The sequence below is a fragment of the Leuciscus leuciscus genome (genome assembly GCF_965113295.1).
Source record: "Leuciscus leuciscus genome assembly, chromosome: 14".
NCBI lineage: Eukaryota > Metazoa > Chordata > Actinopteri > Cypriniformes > Leuciscidae > Leuciscus > Leuciscus leuciscus.
In genome coordinates this window covers 35207922-35233089 of record NC_138738.1, presented here as the reverse complement: position 1 = coordinate 35233089, position 25168 = coordinate 35207922, and the positions used below count along the sequence as shown (strand labels likewise).

At 37.4% G+C, this 25168-nt stretch overlaps 1 protein-coding gene across 2 annotated transcripts in view; it reads right to left on the bottom strand.

The window, feature by feature from the left end:
• Positions 1 to 24734, bottom strand: part of pld5 (phospholipase D family member 5) — a 34285-nt gene extending 9551 nt beyond the window's left edge. The window contains exons 1-5 of one of the 2 annotated variants that reach the window (XM_082189932.1): positions 24315 to 24734; positions 3310 to 3446; positions 1365 to 1542; positions 511 to 619; positions 66 to 193 (exon numbers count right to left, since the gene is read on the bottom strand). In XM_082189932.1, the coding sequence (XP_082046058.1) occupies positions 66 to 193; positions 511 to 619; positions 1365 to 1542; positions 3310 to 3446; positions 24315 to 24482 (720 nt within the window). In that variant the 5' untranslated portion in view covers positions 24483 to 24734. Of the gene's footprint in view, positions 1 to 65; positions 194 to 510; positions 620 to 1364; positions 1543 to 3309; positions 3447 to 8520; positions 9817 to 24314 lie in introns of those variants that run through there. The other variant, XM_082189933.1, reaches the window with a different exon arrangement.
• Between the last annotated feature and the right edge of the window lie 434 nt (positions 24735 to 25168).

Below are 25168 nucleotides of genomic sequence, written 5' to 3'. Positions count from 1 at the left end.
AAGTGTGCTTGTGCTGTTTCTTCAAACTAAATACTTTGAGGCCACAGTAATTCGAAATACTTTACCTTGGAGAGTGCCTTCCAGCTCATGCCAGCACTGCCAATGTAAATGTGCTTCCTGTCCACTACCCAAAAGGAGGAAAGCAGTCTTCCTCTGGTGAGGGCCGTCAGGTTGACGTAGCGCTCTTCTGCATCTGGGAGAGACGGACAGCCATGTGGGGAATGGTTGGGGAACAGTTAAGCGCTCAACCTTGACGAGAGATCTGTCTGTCTGTCATTCAACTCTGGCAGAAACAATATTGCACATTTGTGATGTTTTGACCTTGTGCGTAGCCTTGGGGGACGGGAGCTGAGAAAAGCCCAAGGAGTTATGCCAGGTTATGACTGATGGATGCCTGTGTGTATGATCTTACAGCGTTTGCCTCGAGAGAACTGCTTTGGTACTTTATTCAGCACTTCGGCAGACAGAAATCAATACATCACTAAACATAAGAGATTTGAATTCACTTACAGCGTTCAGACAAGCTTTTCAGTTCGATGGAATCGGGCTGGTCTCTGACAATCTTTAATTTGACACCTCGAGACTTCAGGCTTAATAATCTCTGAAACAAATACTGACCCTAGAAAATAGGAAAAGATTTTATAATATTAGTCCCATATGAAATATATGCCAACGACAATAAATCAGACTTTTTAGATGTAGAATTTATCGGTATGTAGGAAGTATATGCACAATATATCTGTACTACATTGGTTATTGGCCAATATTATTTTTATGTTGATTTTTTTAAATTCTGATATTTTGTGCATACTCATTTCCCCACTCATGTTGGTAAAAATTATGAGATGGCAGGAACGAATATATTTAAATGCTTTTGCATTCTCTCACAAAACTATTTCGTTCCCCTGAGAAACTTTGCATTCTCTTGCAAAATGATTGTGCTTCCTCAAAAAACGACCAAACGCAAAAGCATTGAAATATTATTTCCTCCCATCCATGTCCTTTCATGGGCTCCATAAATGTGGACTTGAAAGTCTTTAAAACCACTAATAACTTCATAATATTGTAAAATGAAATCTTTAGCAAAATCCCAAAATAAATATCCTCTGTACAGTAGCATTAAAAATGATTGATTTCAGTTTTAATTGCTTAATTATAAAAAACTAAAATAAACAAAAGGATCAGAATTTTAATATCAGTCCATCCCTAATTATAAAGGTAAACCAAATCACATATTTTGGACATACAGCTTATGAAAAAATATGATAACTATACTACTACAATGCAGCATATCAATAAAAAAGAAAATAATCACTTCAAGTGTTTATATGCAGCTGTAATAGGGTAAATGCAGGCTAACTAACCTGATACGCAGAATAAAGCCGTGACTCCTGATCGACGGAGGTCAGACTCCAGTATGGGGACACGATCTCAATTGACAATTTTGCTTGGTCCAAAAGGTGGTTGAGACCCACAGTGAGAGAAACGTGGTTTGAACTATTGAATGACAGCTCTCCTGGGATGTTCTCCACAAGGACAATGCTAAAAGCACATTGATGTCAAAGATGTTAGTTTGCTGGATATATTCCATAGTTTTATGCACAACGTCAGGGCTTGACATTAACTTTTTTGGTTAGTGGTTTTCCAAAGTTACTAGCCTCAGCATTTTCACTGGCCACAATTTTGACATAGATACCATGGGGAAAAACATTTTAATATCATCGCATAATTTGGTAGCAGGTATATTAGGCTGCTGTCACTTTAACACCTGACGCACGGATCCATTACACATGCATTTTCTTTCTCAACATGTTCAGTTAAAACATAACTGATTGTGTTTACATGAATTCTTGCCAAGACTGGAATTGTGACATTATTTTGTGTGTATTTGACTGTTTAAGTGCAATAAAAAGAGAAAAAAAAAACTCAATTTAGTACTGAGAGGTGGCTTTATGTGAGCGCACTTTGGGTGTGAGCACAAAATCAGCGGGAATGAGTCAAATTATGTGCAACACCTGCAATCTCACGCCGAAATTCAAGCCCTGTAACACCAACAATATTCATCCAGAGCAAATGAGAGAGTGAGGCGAAGCGGTTTGTGTGTCAACTCGCTGTCAGAGAGATGAGAGAGTGAGAAAGCACAGCTGGTATTGTGTATCTGTTCTGTGGAAAATGAGTATTGGAAGCGTTTCAGATATTTCAGTATTGATATGTATCGAAAAATCTATTTTTGACCACTACATTGCACTTACAGTTTATTATTTCAGATGCCTTTTTAAAAGACTACAACTGAAAAATGTATAGGCCAATATTATACATAACATTCAAAGCCAAAGTGGCTGAGTGACTGTGTTCCACACCACTGCTGAAATCCACCCGCATTTGGAGGGTTGGCGTGTGTTATTGTCAAGCCCTGCACAACATATTGATGCCAACATGAAATCGAAATTGACCCTATTTACTTTCTTAATGCATATGTCTGATCTTATCGTGTTGCACATTATTTCTAAAAAAGAAAAAACTGTTGGGCAAGCAATCATTTAGCAGTTCTAAACCCATTTGAATTCCTTTCTACCATGGGCACTAAAGGTAAATTATGGCAACTCTTTTTAATATTCATTATAGAAAATGAATGAGAAATCCCATAAAAAGCTAAATAAAGTAAATAAATAAACTAATGCACAATATTTCAAGTCCTGTGTGAGGAACAGACCAAAATTGTACTTGGTATTTAGTGAAACTTTGCCCTATCTCTCCTTGGGAGGTTCATGAGAGGAGCAGCGATTGTCGATTCATTAATCAATTATTATTTTAGTCAGATATTTTCTTTCAAGCGGTCAGCTCACTTCACAATGGTCTAAAATGATTTGATCATGGTTCACAGCTCACTGGAGGGCAGGGTTATTATCGTTAACCAAAACTAAACTGAAATAAGTTTAAGTTAAAGCACTAAAATCATTAACTGAAAAAAAATTAAATAAACTTACTAAAAATACAAAAAAGTAAGCTAACATTTAAAAAACTCTTCAGAATTTCTTTTGTTCTACGGGTTTGGAATAACATGAGTAAATGATGACAGAATTCTCACTTTTGTGTGAACTACACTTTTAAGTCAGCTATAAAGTTTAAAACTATTCCAAATGAAGATGATACACTGCCAAGATGCAATTAACTAGCTCATATTGGCTGAAAGTACAAAACAGAGCTGAATATGTGGTGCTCCATTGTGTACTTTTTGGGTCTTTTTATACACTGCGTGTACTGTAGCAAATAACAATCAGGGTATGATCTATAAGGACAGCTTCTTACCGACAATCTTTGCTGCAGTTCTCCTCAGTGACACCATCCTCATCCTCTCCCCAGACGTCCACAGCAGAGAAAATTAAAGCTACCAGGACAGCAAAGCAGCAAACCAGTGCAAACACAGCAATACACCTCTGCTGGGACTGTAGAAGACATACAGAGAGAAGGCCTGCCAGTCACATCTTTCAGATATAAGGTTTATGACAAGCAGAGGCTATTTACACTAAATGCAAAAAGCTGTATTTTCTTTGCGCTACGTGTAAAAAGTTGTTAGATGCTATTTATATTTAGTGAAAATAGTGGCAGACTATTTGCACCTCACTGTATTGTAGTACATTTTAAAACGGTATGCAATAATGACGACGTATTTAGTGTATGTGATTAAATGTATTAAAACAAACAAATACTGCCTTATTAGGACATTACTTGTCCCTAAAACCCACCCTATACCTGTTAAACACTTTATTCCCACTATTCTATACCCGTTAGGCACTTTATTTCCACTTTTCAAATATTTTCTTCATTTCTATTTAAAATAAACACCTGATATGCGATGAGAGAAGTATAAGTTTGGAAAAAGGCGGATTCGAACTTGGCCTGGTCATGCCAAAAGCTAATGCCAGCCACTTTATTCTTTACACCACTGCTACTGTTATCAGAAGGGTTTCTTTTGTAAATTTGTCTGGCATTTCTTTCAACCAGGCATTGGTGGGCAGAGTTAGTGTAAATATCCTCTGCCAACAATGCAGACTATCTGCACTTGGTGTGATAAGACACTCCGTTAGGATAACATTGTCTTGACTTATTCAAGTTATTAATGGGTTTTTGATTTCAGATAGTGACAGTTCAAATTTTGAAGGGTCAAGATTTATGTAAGGCCTATTAAAAATTCTACTTCTCTGGAATCTGTTTCCAGTTATAATTTCATTTTATGACTGAGAGAGAAGGATAGAGAACATCTGCCAAATTTCCTCCTGAATTGTATTATACAGAAGGATGCCTTTTTTCTTAAAAAAGAGAGCTTTTCTTGTGTGCTTGGTAGATTTTTCTAAGGTCTTAAGTTATTAATGTTCGTGAGTGTTCTCGCTACGCAGCATTCTCTCCAAACCACTGCTGTAAACAAGCATCAGCATGAAACCGAGGAAAGCGTCTATTAATATTGATGTGGTCAATGGATAAAACGTGGTGTGCTGTAAGCCGGCAGTTCTCATCTGGTGGGTCGCTGATGGTCATGGAAAGAACAATATATATGTATAAATATCAGCAGTATACATTATCATTCAAAAGTTTAGGGTCAGTGTTTTTATTTTATTTTTAAGAAAATAATACTTTTATGAACAAGGACACATTAAATTGATCAAACGTGAAAGTAAAAACATTTATAATGTTACAAAAGATTTTGGTTTCAAATAAAGATATTCATCAAAGAATCCTGGAAAAGAGTATCACTGTTTTCACCAAAATATTAAAGGGGTCATGACGTGGATTTTTTTTAATTATTGAAATATGTTCCTTGAGGTTAACTTATAATGTTACGTTTTTTGCACAAAAACTAATATATATATGTGGAAAAAATATTATTTTCAACCCTCATTCTGAAATGTTCTGTTTTTTTTAAAGCTTGTCAGTAAACATTCACTGTTATGATTGGCTAATGTCATTGCATAGGAAACAGTTTGTTGCATGCAGATAAGCGTTTTGATATTGAAAACATTATCCATATAAAATATATAGAGAATGACTTACTGTCCCGTTGTCAGTTTATTTTGATTTCTGTCCTTGCCTGTGTTCGGTTTATCTGTTAATTAGTTCAGTTCTGTCGTTCTCTGCACCATTGTCTCCATGGTTTCTGATTTGATTTGAGTTTCAATCTCATTAGTTCATCCGTTTGTCTATTTAAGTCCAGTGTTTCTATCAGTGGTTTGTCAATTATGTTGAGCTCAAATTTATTTTAAAATCAAGAATCTAAAAGGCGTGGATGATGCCTGACACCTACAGGAACACTACAGTTGGTTTTATATCTGTAAATCATTCTCTTCAAATGCTAATGAAGTTTAGAAACGTGTATGTCCATGGCGTATGTAACTTTAGAGACGGTCTCTAACGAACTTCCAATGTCAAGCCAACTTTACGCAAGTTTATCACTGGGAAACGCTTAGCGTGAAACTTTGCGCGTTACGTTCATATTCTGAGTCCATCTGCTTGCCTGTAGCCTATATATAGTATAGCCTACATCACCAATAAGGTGTGAGTTTGGTCTTTTATATCACTGTATTTAGTCCATTAAGCTACGTTAAGTGTTTTATATATCCTAATATCCAGATTTAACGTTTGATCTGTACATCAGCATCAGTGAATAACGTTACAATCTCGTTCACGGTAGAGAAAGCTGCTTCCATGTAGCATACACAGAGAAAGTAACCAATTAAACATAAACACAGCTTTTGTGTCTTCATCAGCTTTTCTTTATGTATACTGGCTCTAATAATCATCACAAATACTTCCCTCTTGCTCCATTTCTGTGAATCTGTTTTTTATAAATGAAATGAATGACTCTCTAACTGTTGCTATAGTCTTCGTCAACAGCCGCTTGCACCATCTACTGGTGAGCCGACTAACAGCAGATGGAGATTATGAATCGGTAATCTACCGCTATCCCTGCAGTTCCCGGATGTGAAATGTAGAATTTTCTGACGAATTTTAACCACTGAATTTGTGGAAGCGAATTTGTAAAGCCAAATGAGATGGACCGAAATTTGCCTGTTGAATATTATAGGTTGTATTTTTAAACAGAATAAATATATTGGAAGTGAAATCTGAAAGGTGAATATGGATTATTAAATTTCAGCCCATAAAAATGCAAGCCCTAAAAATACAATTCATTAAAATGCAAGCACGGTTAATGCAATGCATATTTTTTCACGTAGTGCAATTCAACAAGCTTTTTTGTTTCAAAAACATTTGCCATTATTTTACTTCCATAGAATAGAACCTATAAAAAGAGACTGTTTTGGGGCATATTCACTTATATAAAGAATTTATAAAAAATAATTATTTTAGTGTATTAAGGACTTTTTTTGTTTACTCAATAAAGAACTGTAAAGTATGGGTCCTGAAGCAAAACCATTTGAGAACCACTGCTGTAATGAACACAGAACTTTAAATTTTCCCTCCCAATAAAAGTGCACACTCGACGTTTGCTTAGCGCAGCCCTTCACTGAACATTTCTCCCCTGAGAGAGATTGTCTCCCTTCCCATCTGCTGGCCTCCATCAGAGTATGCCGGCTTTACAGCTGTCTGCTGAGTGACATATACATCATATGATTTTCCTCTGAAGGAGACATGCAAAGTGAAGTTTAATTAAAAAGCAGGGAGTGCACCACCTCAAAGCGTGCAGATTACTGCAAAGTAGACTATTAACCTTCTTGCCATAAAAGCGGATTTGGTCAATTAGTGTCGCTTTCTTTACCCTTACACACTCATGTACCGTCATGATTGACTTTACTTTATGTTTGGATTCCCAAAGATTCAAATGTTGGAACTTTGAGGTTACAAAATATTTTTGACATTTGAGATGTTATTGAAGCTGTAGCTTATCCTTTTTATTTGATCTCAAAGGACGTTTGAATATCAAGTTTGGTTTAAAATCATATCAGAAACACTGGGAAAAACATGTCATGTGATTTTACCAAGTAAGACATGTTCCTGTCCAAAAATGTTGTCCTAACCGTATCCCTTCCCCTAAACCTACCCCTATAGGTTATCCCTAAAATCAGAGGGAAATACTGTGTGTATAATACTGATGTTGAAGCACCTAACCCTGGTTGTAAGCTCAAACTTGACATAAACTGTAAACGTGTCCCTCAAATATGATTGGTTGATTGGACTGTTGTTCCAGGATCAACAAAGATGTTGATCCAGGACAACCTGATCTCACCGCAATTCGTACATATTTTACGAGTTGTCTAATTCATACGAATGATCTACCCATGACCCCGGCCCTAAACCTATCGGTTTAGACAAAAGACAAAAATAATTAGCCACCTCGTACGAACTGGTCGTGAGATAGCATTGTCCAGGAACATGTTATACTTGATATCACGTTTACCTAACACTAAAGTACCATTCAAAAGGTCTTGGGATCTCTCAGACCCTATAAGAGAATGTGAAATTTTGAAATGAAATCAATCAGGAGTCAATTAGTGTTTCAGTATTTTCTTTTTTTTCTAGAAGCTAAGAGCAAATCCAGCAGTAATCAAAAGATATGTCAGATTTATGCCACCGCAATAAAAATGAAACCTTTGTCTTGCCGGTGGCGATGGAAGGATTAAAGTTGACTGTAGACAGAGACTTTCTTTGCCTGAAGGGAAATCCTGTCAAATGAATGCTGTGTTTGCACTGAGCTTTCTGTGCTGACGCTTTTGAGTGACACGACGATGTGCTGCTCCTTCCAACCTTATCTGTTACTTTTCAGAGTTCAGCCTTGCCGAGTTAAGCGTTCTGACATTCAATCAAAAATGCCTGACATGCAGCTTAGTCAGGCTACTGTAAACCATGCTGTATTTGCGAATCAACTTGTGAGGAAAAATATTTTTTATATGGGTAATTCTTTCTAATAAGTCAAGTCACCTTTATTTATAACGCTTTTTACAATACAGATACAGTGATAACAGGAAAATAATGCAACAAAGTTTGCTTCTGCTGTACAGCAGATCTAGAAGAAAATAGCATCATAGTCCAGCTTAATAAATGTCCAGGTCATCATATATCACATTATATTATATTATATTATAATTCATTATATTAACTATTAATATATAACTATTTTTAAGACAATTTTTGCATTCTGCATTGTGCCATTATTTTCCTAAAAAGTATGCATATTATTAAAAAAAAAATTAACACAAATATCTCAATGTGTCTGTCTGTGTGTGTGTGTGTGTGTGTGTGTGTGTGTGTGTGTGTGTGTGTGTGTGTGTATATATATATTAATAAAGAATTACCCAATTACTCATAATTACCAGATGCATATATATATATATATATATATATATATATATATATATATATATATATATATATATATATATATATATTCCCCTCTTCTTTTGGGGAGAGCTGAGCAAAATATAATCAAATTTCAATTTAAACGCAGACACTTTCTACAGGAAAATTCTGATTGGGTTTTAAGAGCCTGAAGAAAAAGTTAACCCTCACCTTCATGATGTTCTCCTGAGTGGCAGAGCCTGGCATAACAGCATTTAAGTTCCTTCAGACTTCAGGAAACATGGAAAACGAGACGCTAGTGCATTTCATCATTGTAGTCTCCTTGGTAACATGTCCTGCTCAGCCTCTCTCTTACGCTCATCACTGTAATGGAAGTGCAGGTTCCCGGAATGATCTAGCGGGTGAGAGATGGTGTGCCTTTTGTTTTAGCACCCTGAGCTCATGCATGCTTCCACTGGCTGTGTGGTTTCCTCGCCTCAACTCCATAGTGATGGAGACAGAGAAAGAGAGAGGAGGAGAGAGAAAGGCACGGTCCACTCCCTCTCTCGAAACATCCAATGCTGGGCTAACACAGAACAATCCCCCTCCCTTCTGCATCTTTCTCACCTGCCCTGTGAAGCAAAACTCTCCTGGCAGAGTGCAAATGGATTTGGCATCAGCAGAAGAAAGACCAGATAAAAAAAAAAAAGATAAAAAAAAGACATGTTATAAAACACAACCTTCTGACTCCAAGCATCTCTAAGGAATTGTCTCTTTTCCTTCCAGCACGGCAGAGGGAAAGTTCAGCGCAAGCATAAATGAGCTTGACACGTTCCCTATAAATAATTCAGCATCGCTACAACTGGCTGGTCGGCTCGTGAACTAATCTATCAAGTAAGTTGTTTATTAGAGTCACCGGTATGAGACTGAGGCAATCTGAGAATCTTAATAACCGAATTCTCTTATAGGAAAGAAAACCCCCAGAGGAGATCTCTTTAATATCTGTCTTCTCTTAGACAGAAAATTACATTAAATGGAAAGCAACTTTTGCTTCGCACTGATCTGAACTGAACTGTTTCACTCTCACGTTTGCTTCACTTTCAGATGAGATCTCAACAATGTCTCAAACTGTGCTCAGATTTTCTGAGATGAAAAGTCAATGATTTCAACAGGAACTCATCTAAGATCATATTATTAGCTCTACATTCTTACTCTATTATTAGAAAATTGTCTCATTTAAGCAGAAAGTGTTATTTTTAATATTATCTATATATTATTATAGTATTTATTTATTAATATTATAATTAGCTTTTATATTTATATATATATATTTTTTAACTTATGTGCTTTTGTCATTTTAATTAGTTCTTGTTGTGCTTTTTTTTTTCTTGCATATAAAATAAAACCTTTAGCTGTAATTTGCCATTTTTACCAAATCATTTTGTCAGATAAATACCATACTCAAGTTTAGTGTTTTGTTCTTCCTTCACATATAGATAGATAGATAGATAGATAGATAGATAGATAGATAGATAGATAGATAGATAGATAGATAGATAGATAGATTTAAATATTTTGATCATTTTATCTAACAGATATACCCACTGAACACACTGGTCACATACTATATATAATCCAGCATAATTATTATATAATTATTATTCTACTTTTAATAATATTAAAATTATACATAATTATTGTATTTTGCATGCCAGGACACCATAGGAAGGCAGCTTAGTTTTGTTTGAGAAAAGCCTGACTATGCTGGGGTGCGTTTCCCGTACAACGACGTAACTCGATGCTTCACTACTATAGTACGATGCATCGTTGAAGAAATCAACTAGCTAGTCACGACCATAGATATCCATATAAGGCTAGATGTCTTAAGGCGGAGTCTCGAACGGCATCACACCGGTGGCCATCTTGTCACAGGGAAGCTTTCTGGCGAGCTCTGTGGTATCTGAAGTAAGGTGAGTGATCAGCACGAACACAAATCCTCTTATCTCGCTGAAATCTTGACGGATTTACAAACGGTTTGGTTTCTACAAACGTTATTAACGTGGCTATAATTCTGGATGCTTGAACATGTTTAAATATATAATATTATATTTATTGATAAGTATGCAGTGTCATAACTACTTCTCTGACGTTTATTACAAACCAAACCGTTTGAAAATTGAGCAAGTTATGGTTATTTAAAAAGTACATGCACCATTAACACAATGTTACGAGTGAGCGAGCTCCCTGTGGCAAGATGTCCGCCGTGTGTGGACGTCGACCTCCATTGGCCAGCAGCGCGGACGAGACATCTAGGCTTTATTATATGATATCTATGGTCACGACTGTTTCCCGAAACCATATTAGTCGCAAAGTGGTCGTTCAACCACGTTAGTTTATGACATCACGCACGTGGTGGATTAATAACTTATTTTAATGAAACTGTTTGAGATCGAATTAACGCTAGATGTTTTGATATAAATTACAGACATGGCATCTGAGGACAATTTCTAATTTTTCTAATTTTTCTCAGTTATTTTGCTTTATTTCCAGATTTGTTCATTGGCTCATAGTGCACTTAGTAGAGCACGTTCGCACATGCGCAGTTTTCAAAGACGATGATTTAAATCTCTTGACAAACTCAAAGACGTAAATGACATTTGTATGTATTCTAAGTAAAAGACACAGGTTGTACTGAATGTCAGCTTGCTTATTTTGCTCAAGATTAGGATTTATTAAGTCCACATGTCATGCAATCTAGAAACTATGCTTCTAACCACAGCTGGAGAGCTGTCGTTCCAACCACACAACTCTGCGATGCTGTTTGCGAATGTTCGTTGGAACGATGGTTTCGGGAAACACCGACTCGTTGAACTATGATGATAACGACGGAACTTGCGACCATAGCTGGCTAACGATGCTTTTGGGAAACGCACCCCTGGTCTACCAGCTAGACCAGCACTAAACCAGCTCTAACCAGCATAAACCAGCCTGGACCAACATGGAATTCATGCGGGGTTATACTGGATTTTTCAATAGGGTAGCTGGTTGTCTCACATGATGCAAAAAGGGCAAGTGAGTTTTCTCAGGAATCACTCCTCAGATGTTCCTGGCACACTATAGCAAAGGAATGGAGCATATGCTGCGTACAGCGGGAGACTCCTGCTGAATCTCACCTCACTTATGCTCTGTTAATTACTGCCTATACTCATGAGGCACAGATGACCTCCATCACTGGGATTTGTATCATTGCTTAACAAGATAATGCGCACTCTTCTCAGTCCTGTGATTACAGAGTGGAGTTTGTTGAGTAAGCGTATTTAAAAGCAACTAATTCCCCTTCTTGACCACTTTAGAGTCAGCAAAAGCCATCTGAATAAACGCAATGTTGATAGACCACAAGACTTGATCGCACTTACAGCAGTGATACATTGAGGAGAACTGGCAGGACGTTGGACAGGAGATATATGCACCTGTGTTTTGGGACATCGTTGCATAACTTTTCAGTGAAGGATAAAGAGAGCAAAACGAAATGGGAATGAACCTGCCCGTCTGAATAGAGGTCAATGTCAGCATGACGTTCATTAGTTACACCTGAGCCCCTCACCTCAAAACGCCAAGCACTCCATCACTGCACAGCAGCTGCACTTACATACAGTAGAGCGCAGAAGTAAAGTGTTTGTTATGATTCAAAAAGTGAATTTTAATTGGGAGAGTATGGCATTTTGTAGAAGTGTTGAGTCCTGCTGATTGGGTACCAAAGAAGGTAAAAATGAAAGGAGAGGAGAAAAGAAAAGAAAAGGAGAGTGTGTTTGCATCTCTATTACCATATCTCATTCAATCCATGGCTCCATAAATAACTTTTTAACGTCCATGGAACCTTTCCATTCCACGAAAGATACAATATTTGAAAAGGGTTTTTTAGATTGTTAAAATGTTCTTACTAAGAATCTGTATTTTATTTTAAAGTCCCCATGAAATCAAAATGTAATTTTTTTTTAACCTTTAGTATGAATACGCTTCGCATTTAGAAGATATAAACATCAAAACTTATACTCTCTCACTTCCGCCAATGAATCAATGATTTTGATGACATTACTCTGCACTTCATCTTCTCATCAGTTTTTCCTGTCCAATCAAATGCTCTCTAGAATCTAAAGCCCCCCTACAAATTAGACGCTTTGTAAATAGACACTGAAGCTGCAGCTGAAACCGGTCACTTGTTCACACAAATACAATTTTCTATACGGTGAATGGCACATAGTGCACTATATAGGGGATAGGGAACGATTCAGACTGTGTAAATATGCTTTCGCACACAGTCTGCTCCGATCCAGAGACACGACGGCATAGAGCGCGCGAGTCCGCGCAGATCACAAAACCTATCGGAGCCATTTGAATTTGAGCTGCGATATAAGCGAATTGCTTAAAAAAGGGGAGGAGCTGCTCGATGTCCCGTCTTGTCTTCCCGTTTCAGGGGAAATTACGTCAACACACTGAATAAAACTGCACGTTTCAAGGCACTTCAGTGGGCCTTTAAAGACTGCTCACTGAAAGGTTCCTAAATCCCCAAAAAACGCTTTTAGAACCTTTATTTTTAAGAGTGTACTTAGCGTTAGGGATTTTAACAAACCCTCTTGTATTAAAATTTTACATGGAACATGTCCTGCAACATTTATGAAATGGACATGAATCATAAAAAACAAATCCCATTCTGATCGCCAAGCCCTATCTAGAAACCTGAAATTCATTTGACTTGGAACATTAAGCAACCACTTAGCAACTCCCTAGAAACCATCCAGAACACCATAGCAACTGCATAGCACAAGCTTGGCAACCACCACCAACACTTTAGTATTGTGGTGAAGCGTTTTACACAGGATAAGAGCACTCAATGTCTTCAGAAAATGTAAAAAAATTATTTTATAACTGTACAAGTCCTGTGTTGATGCTTGTGGGAAAATGTTAGAGAGATAAAATGTACTGAATAAAAAACTGAGAGAGAGAAAGAAAGAAAAAAAGGAGGCTGATGGCCCAGACAATACTAGGTGAGTCATTTCTCCAGGGAGAGGTGGCGCAGACATGATGTATAAGAGAAACTTAACTGTCCTTCTCTGACAGAGGACCCTTATGGCCAGGAGGAAAACTTATTTTTAGGTATTGGCACTGCATTAAATACTACACAAAAACAATCTCGTTTATCTAACAGTTTAGAACCTAGCAGAAAGATCCACACATTTCTAAAGATCTGTCAAAATAGTAGGCTAATGAAATTAATTGAATTAAATGCAATTAATCAAATATATCAATATTTTCTGAGAAAAAAAACCAAATAGCCTAAAGACAATTTGAAGGCATTCCAATAGTGTGGAAGATGAGTAAAAAACTAAATTCAACTCCTTGCACAGTATGTAGTTGTTTCTGGCTTTTAAAATGCAATAGGCCTAAGTGAGGTAAGTGTGGTTTGGAGATGTGTCGCCTGTAATAGCAGCTCTGAATTCAAAGCACGATTAATCTGATACTTACTTGCAAGAAGAAGAAGGTGGTGGTAATTCGTACTTTGAAAACGCTAGCCTGTTAAAACACAAATACTTCAACAAAGTCATTGCAGAGCCGTCGCGCAATTCACTTGTTCAGTTCCTGAAGGAATCAGCGCTTTTGAACGAATCATTTGAATGTAGGATTTAATCTCATTAAGATTAGTCACTTATTGTCTGTCTGTCCACCCATCTAGGCTATTATAAATGTAACTAAAAGAAGAAGGTGGTAACTCGTGCTTTGAAAACGCTGTTAAAACAAATAGCCTACTACAACAAAGTCAGAACCGTCGCGCATTTAGCGAATGATTCACTTGGTCAGTTCATGAAAGAATCTGCGCTTTTGAACAAATCGGTTGAATAGACTGTATTTCTTTAAGGACGTTGATTCAGTGGGCTCATGTGATCGCCTAGGAAGAGGCGCAGGTAGAAAAAAACTGAGTGAGAAAGCCATGTTGTGCTCATATGCAAACTTTCTAACTTTCTATAACAATTACAGATAAAAATATGATCTAAAACGATGTATTCCCAGCGTGGTGAGTAACATTTTGTTGTTACGCCTACAATAGATAAATCACTATGTAGGCCTATCACTATTTGCGATTAGCGCCTAAATGCTTTTTGTTTATTATGTTTGATTAGACATTTACAGTTTAAATTGCCTATTGAAATATTCATGCAATATGTATTGCATTTATTTGTTAAACAAAATGTTATATGTGTTTGTAATACAGCGACTGTTTTAGAAATCTGTATTGACAGTTGTATCACATATGTGATGTTTCATGCTAATATGTGATATTTGCATTGTAGGGGATTCTTTTTTATTTATTAGCGTATACTTTAATGTTTATTATCTAAAGCTGATGTTATAATGTTTGGAGTAATGTATTTGGTGATGTAAATATTACTGGATATTAATTGTGAATTGTTTTGTGTAAAGTTTGACCACAAACATAAATGTGCACATAAATACTCCCAAACTAGAACTAGCCTAAATTACAACAAAAAAACTTAATGTGTATATTGTGAGTTCTGCACAAGAGGAATAAAAGACAAAAAACATGATCCAAGTTAATGTTATCATTTTATGGGTAACATAGATGATTCAATCTCACTCATCAAGACAGTCACTTGATGCCACCTACTGGCGCAACATTTGTCTGGAACAAACGCACACAAATATACAGTATACTGTGTATATATAGCCCCCTACACAAATATACACAGTTTATAATGCCTCAAACACACACACACACACACACACACACACACACACATATATTCATGGATTTCATCAGGTCCCTTTCCACAGGTGTATTAATCAAGCACAATGCAGTCTGCATTCATAATCTAGGTGCTTGATTTTATACACCTGTGGAAAGGGACCTGATGAAACCCATGAATAGGTTTCTATTGCATTTTTAGTAGCAACAAAAGATGAATGGATGGCGATAATAAATAATTTGCACAATGCAGGAACTTCCTTTAACCTATGACATTCCATATTATTAATCAAAATCCTAAAATGAGACCATTGTACAGATTTTATCAGATTAAATTACAAAAATGAGCGCAGAAAATTCTGAAATAATGTATGGAGTCTGTGGGCCTGGTTGCTGGGATAGTCCACCTGAGGTAACCTTGCGTTGAGCAACAAAATTAACAGCCCTGAGCTTTAACCACCATCACACCATTATCTAGTTTCCTCAACAGAGACCATTTTTAAGATAATTCAAGCTTTCCCAGTAGCTGTCAAAATCCGGCCAGGTCACATCCTCAGCATCTTTAGAATTTATCCAGGACAAAAATTCGGAGCTGAAGTATATAACACAGCAATCGCTCTGGCAGGAGAGTATCATTAGGGAACAGAACTGAGACAATCCCTCTCCCTTAAGACTCATTAGGACGTTCTCCCTGCTCCAGTGACTGACCTCACTGTCCACTGTGATGAGAGCTCCCACTGCATGATACACAGTGTTCAGGAGCCTAGTCGGACTACAATAATACACGCTTCCATGCATTATTAATCAATATGTACATTAACTGTGATTTGTGTACTGATAACTGTGTACGATAACTGCGACCATGTCAGAAAAACTCCTGTTCAGATTCCTGACTCATTCATCCCCGCTGTGCATATGTGTGCTTTAAGGTCAGTGAGTGTGTGTGGGCGTCACTCATACTGAGGGTCACGTCAGTGTGTATGCTGTGCTTCTGTCTGCAGGATATCACACTTTAAACCCCGGCAAACAGCACACAGTCAGGCTGACTTTGATAAAAGGGCAGAATCCACCCTGTAAGTTGCACAGGAATGTCTAAGTTGCATCTAGAATGTGCAAAAATTGATATAAATGGGGGGGTTCCACATGAGAGACTCGTAAAATTACAGTGCATGTATTGAAAAAACAGACCCCACTGAACAAGGTCTCATTATTTTTATATATAAATAAAAATGTCTGGAACCTTTGCTTGGGTTATTTGGTACGTTTATTGCATCTCAGGCTGGAAGATCTATTCTTTTCTGTCTTACTGGAAAAGCTTTTTGCTTATAAGAACCATACAAAGGAGGATATTTGGCACACATTAATCACTAAGGTTTCATTGGTTTTTGCTTTGGAATGACTTATTGAGGAAATTACATTTTAGTCGCATAATATCGGTTAATGGAAACGCCGTCATTTTGTTTTTTGTCTTTTATTCCTCTTGTGCAGAACTCACAATATACACATATTGTAAAATGCTGATAGACAGTATAAAGGGGAAGAGATGGAAAACTTGTACGGTATAAAAACACATTTTTGCAACTTACTGTTAAATCAATGAACTGACTACCATTTGTAAGTAATCTACCCAGTATTATTATAAATTGCATATATTGTGTAGCTATTTCATGTTGCCTCATTTTATGAACACCTTTAGTAAAATCACTGTAACAGATGACTTCTCGTGACTCACAGTTTTTTTGTCACCATGGAAATATTTGTTATATACAAATTTCATGTTTTCTACTTTTTAGTTGACACTAGCCTGGTTTCCATTTCAGATTTGCGCAAAACTTTTGTGATATTTTGAAAATGTTGATAAAAAAACTATTGACGACAGTATTGACTAACAAAATGACGGCGTTTCCATTAACCGATATTATGCGACTAAAATGTAATTTCCTCAATAAGTCATTCCAAAAATCATGGGAACTGGGGTTGGTAGGTTTACGTACATCTCAGCCACCGCACTAGACATTATTTATAATCGCAAGAGATGTAGGCATGTTAGCCAAGCATTAATTCAGGAAAGCCCCTTATACTTGGGAGCGTGTATGAAGTGTTTCTGGGCCCTTCTCCCCCTCCTATCTGCTTCGAGGTCTTGATAAACTGTGGCATTTCTTTGTTGTTTGTCTCGTCTTCTGTCCAAACATACCGCTCCTTCTTTAAAGAATGATCGACTTTGACATAGCCTACTCCAGGTGACCTGTAAATGCGAAAAAGCTGTTTTCTATGGGACAGGTTTGGTGATTTTGGTAGGTTTATGGGTGGTTTAAGGGATAAGGGGCAACAGTGTAATTATTTATTTAATTACAGCAGAAAGCACATGCAGGTATTTTATAAATGTATGAACATGTAAAAACGTGTATGTCAATAAGTGCATTGCATCAAATGATTAATTTAAATGTTAGTATAGTTAAAGACACCTAAAGTGAGACTGAACATTTTTATTTATACAGCACATTTATTTTTACAGAAATGTGTTGCATGTAAACTGAAAATTCACTGATATACAAATATACAGTTTGTACAGTATAAAAATCATTATGTCTATGGAAAGACCCCATAAAACATGAAAACACAATGTGTGTGTGTGTGTGTGTGTGTGTGTGTGTGTGTGTGTGTGTGTGTGTGTGTGTGTGTGTGTGTGTGTGTGTGTGTGTGTGTGTGTGTGTGTGTGTGTGTGTGTGTGTGTGTGTGTGTGTGTGTGTGTGTGTCAGGCTGTGTAAGGACAAGATGTAGCTCCTTATTTCAAAGACTTCAGTCTGAACCTAAAGGCTAAACAGAGCTCATTTAAACAGAAAGATCTTTAGCCAGGAATGAAACCTCTGCTTTGATCAAGGCTTTTACAAAAGGCATATGTGCTAAATTGACAGGTATAGAGGCCTAGTTGTATAACTGAATTTTAAGGTTGAAGGAGAAGTCAAAGATTTGGCATGATTTATTTGTATATGAGAGAAGCACAGAACAGTGGCAGGGCAGAGAAGGCAATCAGTTCTTATCGGGGAAGGCAGAGCACAGCACACGTCCCTCCACACAACTCCCGAGCGACTCATTTCACCGGGAAAGAGAAAGACATGGAGTGATAGAGAGAGACCCTGCAAGCCAAATGAGACTACCTGCTACAGTACACTTAACAGAGAACATGAATTAATGCTGGCTTTCTGCAGGCTGGGAGCTTCATCCAGATATGTCGATCTCACAAGATGTCTCACATGTTCAGGCCACACTTCACCCCAAATTTAAAAGTAAAAAAAAAAAGTACTTTTTGCATAAAGAAAATTAAGCCTGTTTTTTAGGAGCATGCATTCTTTTCATTCTCAGCAAATTCTAAGCCTAATTAAAGTTAACATTTTTGTCTTTTTTGATTCTCGATGATTTTTGATCCTCATTACTGTAATAATTATTAAGTGTAGTGTCAGTTCTGGCAGGTTACGTTAGTCAACTCGCATCAGCTGACTCTCAGCTGATCCACATACCTATACCTATATATATATATATACAGACCCTTTACAAAAAATTTGAATATCATGGAAAAGTTTATTTATTTCCATAATTCCATTCAAAACGTTAAACTTCCATAGATTATAGATTCAGGGCCCACAACTTAAATGATTTAAAGTATTTAGTTGTTTATTTGTACATAATTTGGGCTTCCAGCTCATAAAACCCACGAAAAACAGGATTTAAAAAAATTTGAATATTACATGTAATCACACAGTAATTACACAGTAATACCATGGTCATTGAACCAGGTTTTGGTTCTTTTGGCAGTGTGGGCAGGTGCAAATCCTGCTGGAAAATGAAGGAAGCATGAAGTGCTCTGAAAATGTCCTGGTAGACGGCTGCGTTGACTCTGGATTTAATAAAGCGCAGTGGACCAAAGTCCTCTTTTCTGATGAGAGCAAATTTTGCATCTCATTTGGAAACCAAGGTCCCAGAGTCTGGAGGAAGAATGGAGAGGCACACAATCCAAGATGCTTGAAGTCCAGTGTGAAGTTTCCACAGTCTGTGTTGGTTTGGGGGGCCATGTCATCGGCTGGTGTTGGTCCACTGTGCTGTCCACTCAACGCAGCCGTCTCTACCAGGACATTTCCAGAGCACTTCATGCTTCCTTCAGCAGACAAGCTTTATGGAGATGCTGACTTCATTTCCCAGCAGGATTTGCACCTGCCCACACTGCCAAAAGAACCAAAACCTGGTTCAATGACCATGGTATCACTGTGTAATTACTGTATGATTTCATGTAATATAAAAAAAAAATTAAATCCTGTTTTCGTGGGTTTTATGAGCTGGAAGCCCAAATTATGTACAAATAAACAACTAAATACTTGAAATCGTTTAAGTTGTGGGCCCTGAATCTATAATCTATGGAAGTTTAACGTTTTGAATGGAATTGTGGAAATAAATAAACTTTTCCATGGTATTCTAATTTTTTGGAAAGGGTCTGTATATATATATATATATATATATATATATATATATAAGCTCCTTCAATATTATCAGCTGCTATCGCGTTCTCAGGAGCTAATTACCCTCCTCCATCCCCAGCTCCTCCTCTCGTCCAATCAGTATTTGGCATTCTGATTGCCCTTTGAATCAGAATAAATTGTCGAATCATGTTGTACTTTAAAAATCTTGAATTAATGATATCTGCAATACATTCATGTTGGTTCTGTTCAGTTTACCCTAAGGGGGGTTATTGCTGCTCTCCCTGCTCTTATCCATGCTAGGCTGCATGGATGCTCAGGGAGTTCTTGCCCAGAACAGAACCATACCATCTAAACTCTATGCTAATTGTCAATCGGAATTTATGATAGTGGTCCTGACAGAACTACGTATTTTTTTGCAAATGCATAGTGTTTTAAACACTCAATAAATATAATTAAGTATAATGAACAATAAAACATTAAAAATACTTATTTTGTTTACAAGATCAGAGAAAAGTATTTTGACAAAGTAAATTTCAGATGTTGTAAAAAAAGGATGCCAGAATGGTACAGATGTACCCAAACCATTTTCATCCTGACGTGGCACTAAATCACAATGAAGCACTTTTATTAAAAGGCTTTTTCATCTATACATCAACATGTATGACATTTGTTCTAACTGAAAAGTATGTTAAATGGTCAGAATTAATAAGTAAATAATAACAATCAAAATCACACACACACACAGACACACACACAGGTGCACACACACACACACACACACACACACACACACACACACACACACACACACACACACACACACACACACACACACACACACACACACACACACACACACACACACACACACACACACACACACACATATATACACAAACACTGTTAGCAGCTCTCACCACAAATACATTCTCAGAGCTCATTAACAAAATGGTTAGTCAGGTTTTTTTTTCCAATTCTGATTGGAAATTTAAACAACAACTTGACTGGCTACAAACACAGAATCTGAAAAATTTAAATTTCTAGCTGTTTGTGCCTGGATTTTTAAAATGGGTGGTGTACCATTAACCCCAAAAGGACAAATCCCAGAAGTAATTTAGGGATGATGCTATCTGATTACTGAATAAAGTGGCAGAAATCACTGGAGTTAATGTGGATTGTGATCTAAGTAGTTTGAGTAAAGGGCTGGAAGTGTTTTTTGTAAAAGCTGACAGCCATGAATTGCAAGTAATTTCCTGTTGTATCTGCCCTCCCAGTCCCGAGCTCTCTTCTCTTCTCAGACTGTCCAAGCAGATGCCGCTTCAGGCACTGCCCCAAAGCAAAGTCCAAACAGAGTCCTCTGGGAGAAGCAATTTCAAGGCGAAAAAATTGGGAATAGCCGATGCTAGGATGTCTGGTCCCCGCTAGTAAACTAATTAAAGTTCAGGACATTGAGTTTGGACCCAGAGTCCCAGCAAATTGGCAACAATATTACATTGCTTATGGTGAATACTAAAGAAAAATACAGGACATTCTGTGTCGGGGATCCTTTCCCTGAATAAGCGTGACTCAAGCTAACCTGGTGAAAACCTCTTTAATATAGCAAAAACAGTAATATTGTGAAATATTTTTACATTAGCCTACAATATTACATTTTATTTTAACTGTTTTCTATGTGAATATATTTTTAAATGTAATTTATTCCTGTGATCAAAGCTGAATTTTCAGCATCTTTACTAGTTTATTATTATTATTTATGATTATTAGTCTTCAGTGTCACATGATCCTTCAGAAATCATTCTAATATGCTGATTTGCTGCTCAAAAAACATGTATTATTATTAGTGTTGAAAACAGGTGTGTGTGTTTTTTCAGGATTCTTTGATGAATATAAAGATCAAAAGAACAGCATTTATCTGAAATAGAAAGTTTCTGTGACATTACAAATGTCTTTACTGTCACTTTTGATCAATTTAATGCATTCTTGCTGAATAAAAGTGTTAATTTCTTTAAAGCTGCAGTCCGTAGTTTTTCCTCTTTGTCGCCATCTCTGTTCGAAATCTGCAATTGCAGTTTTTCGCGGAATTATCAACTATACGTGGGTTGTGCCTCGGCACGGCACGGCGCGAATGAATCCAATGTTTTTAGGAGAATGTGCCTCTGTCAGTCGACGCGCCGGTGTTGATACTGTCATTCGGAATCACAGATTGTACTGACCAACATAAGAATTTTCACCGGAAAATGTCATCTGAACAAGTAACATCCACTTTCGTTCTGACCAACTAAGGGAAAAAAAGCAATGCAGTAAATCACGCTGATTAAATCTAACGATCGCTTATCATATCACGTCAAACCGTGTAAATTATAGGCTACTTTGTTCTCAAATTGTTAATGTTAACAACATCAACATTGCGTGACTACATTTAATGTGTATTAGGGCTACCTGTAGTTCAGTACTCCGTAACTGCATGAATTAAGCGAACAAGTGCGCTACTGTTACATAATTGAACCATTGAAATGTCTTACCTGTCCTGCATGAAAAAAAGCCGTCTCTGCGTTTGTTTTGAACCCTTCAAAACATGGAGTTCACGCCACCTTTCAAAAGATGGGCCCGCATGGGCCCGGTTGCAGTCTCTTTTTTTCTCTAGCCACTCCGAAGTCTTTTGCATTTTAAAATGGGTAAATCTCCAGTTGTCACTGGTGACTGTCGTTTGAACCTTTCTGGATCCGCCATCAAATTGATAAGTTTAATTATATCAAGTGCTGTAAGAAAAGGCTATAAATCTCCACCTCCAACATCCTCACACGCAATATAGCCTACTAGCCGAGACTCCTCCTTTATGTGTACAGATGTGACGTAATGACGCAAAGACATGCTCGAATTTCCAGCGGAAATCCACCAGCGGAAATAACCGTTTTGAATCAAGCTAAGGCAAGAAGATAGTTCTGAACACTGGTTAAGTACTTGCTCAAAAAAAAAATTTGGATAATTTTTAACCCAAAAACGTTATGGACTGCAGCTTTAAATTCTTTGCCAAAAAAAAAAAAAAACGTACTGACCCCAAACTTTTTCAGCCTTGCTGAAGCACCCCCAGATCATTAATTTTCAGCTTTGTCCAACACCTGGTCGTCTAATGGTTAGACGGAGACCTGAAGAGGCCTACAAGCCACAGTGTCTCGCACCCACTGTGAAATTTGGTGGAGGATCGGTGATGATCTGGGGGTGCTTCAGCAATGCTGGAATTGGGCAGATTTGTCTTTGTGAAGGACGCATGAATCAAGCACGCACAAGGTTTTCCTGGAAGAAAACTTGCTTCCTTCTGCTCTGACGATGTTCCCCAACTCTGACGATTGGTTTTTCCAGCAGGACAATGCTCCATGCCACACAGACAGGTCAATCAAAGGGTGGATGGAGGACCACCAGATCAAGACCCTGTCATGGCCAGCCCAATCTCCAGACCTGAACCCCATTGAAAACCTCTGGAATGTGATCAAGAGGAAGATGTAAGGTCACAAGCCATCCAAACAAAGCCGAGCTGCTTGAATTTTTGCACCAGGAGTGGCATAAAGTCGCCCAACAACAACGTGAAAGACTGGTGGAGAGCATGCCAAGACGCATGAAGGCTGTGATTGAAAATCTGAGTTATTCCACCAAATATTGATTTCTGAACTCTTCTTAAGTTAAAACATTAGTATTGTGTTGTTTAAAAATGAATATGAACTTATTTTCTTTCCATTATTCAAGGTCTGACAACACTACATCTTTTTTGTTATTTGGACCAGTTGTCGGTTTCTGCAAATAAATAGGCTACTCTAAATTACAATATTTTTATTTGGAATTTGGGAGATATGTTGTCAGTAGTTTATAGAATAAATCAAAATTTTTAATTTTACCCAAACAGAAAGAAAAACGGATGATTTTGCAGTGGTCTCTTCATTTTTTTTTCAGAGCTGTAGATAGGATAACTGGAATCATTCAATCTTAATTGCCATTATGATCATCTTTTAGATGTTTCATGATATTATCTTTCAGATCCTTTGACCCGTATATTCTTGATTTGTCTAGAACTAAACTATTAAAATGCAACAATTTTTTTTTTTTTTATTAAAAAAATCACAATTATTAGACATTTAAATAATTATATATTTGGATCAATATGCATATTAGTCATATCTACATATGTTATTTTTCACCTGTAAAAAAAGTTGCTGCCTTAAACTTTTAAGTAAAAGTCATTTCAACTTAAATTACGGATTACATTCGGATTACGGATTACGGATTACATTCAACTTAAATTACATTAAACTGGCTTTAAAAAGGTGTTGCATCTTGTATAACTTATAAAAAGTTATTTTTGGATCATATAATTTTTTACATTTGTTTGATATATATATATATATATATATATATATATATATATATATATATATATATATTTATATAATCCAGAATATCTTAGATATATATATGTTCTTGAGACTCTGAGTCTAGTGAGATTGCTGATTGATTACTCATGTTACAAGCTGCATCACGTCTGAACATGAACATGTTTTCTCAGCTCATCTTCGATGAGAAATTTAAAACTGCTATGACATATAGCCTCAAATGCTTTAGATAACAGTAAAACAGTCTGAAAATGTCAGTGAATGGATTGCATTTGTACAGTGTTAGTCAGACACTCAGACCTACCCTCTCCACCCTGTTCAGCACAGTGTGCTGTGCCTTGGTTACAGGTGGATGTTTCAGTGCTGAGGAGAAAAGGTCAGCGCTGGTCAGTCATTAAAGGTCAGCCTTACCCGTTCCATCCTATCCCTTCTTTTGAGCCAGACCATGGCGGAGTAGTCCTGCTGCTGGACGGCGCTGAAGATGCTGGCACCCGGCCGGGCGAGAGGTGCAGAGAAGAACCCCGTTTCAGGCGGAGGCTTCAGCCCTGGACCCTCAGAAACAAACCTCCTATCTTGCATGTTTCCAACTCATCAAGTATCCAATAATTAATCTCCAAGAGACGTTCATCCACAGTTCAGTCGCCGAGGGAAAGCCTCTAAGCCAGTCCCAGCAGCAAGCACTGTTGGAGTCTGTGTTAGACTGAGCCGTGTCTTGCAGAGCGCTTGATTTCTTTGGATTTCATCCAAACACTAGCAAAAAAAAAGGGGTCTCCCTGCCCTGCTGGGAGGGGCTGGCAAAGTCTGAGTGGGCACAGTGACTAAGAAAATGTGTGGGAGTGGATGCAAAGACCCACATTCTGCACCTGGAACCCTCCCCTCCGCTGAGTGTGTTGGTGGTGCTCTGATGCATGACTGCCAGAGTCCAACACACTCACACATCACTGCATATTAACTCAGAAGAGCTACGGGCAAATTCAATAAAGTATTCATTTGACATTACCCAGAAGTTCACAGCCGTTTGCCTGCACGCTGCACACTCTTTCAAAAACAAATACCCAGCTGTATTATTGGGTGATGAGAGGAAATGATTTTGTAATAAAACTCTACAGCAGAGGAAGTAGTCATGATTGCTTTTGATTGCCTCATATTTCCTCGTTTGCATCGCGCCGCATTTGTCTGAAGTACCTCAATCTATTATGATCCGGGAGATAAGCAATATGTCAATGCAATACTGATGAAACTCATATTATAAGCAAGAGCCATGC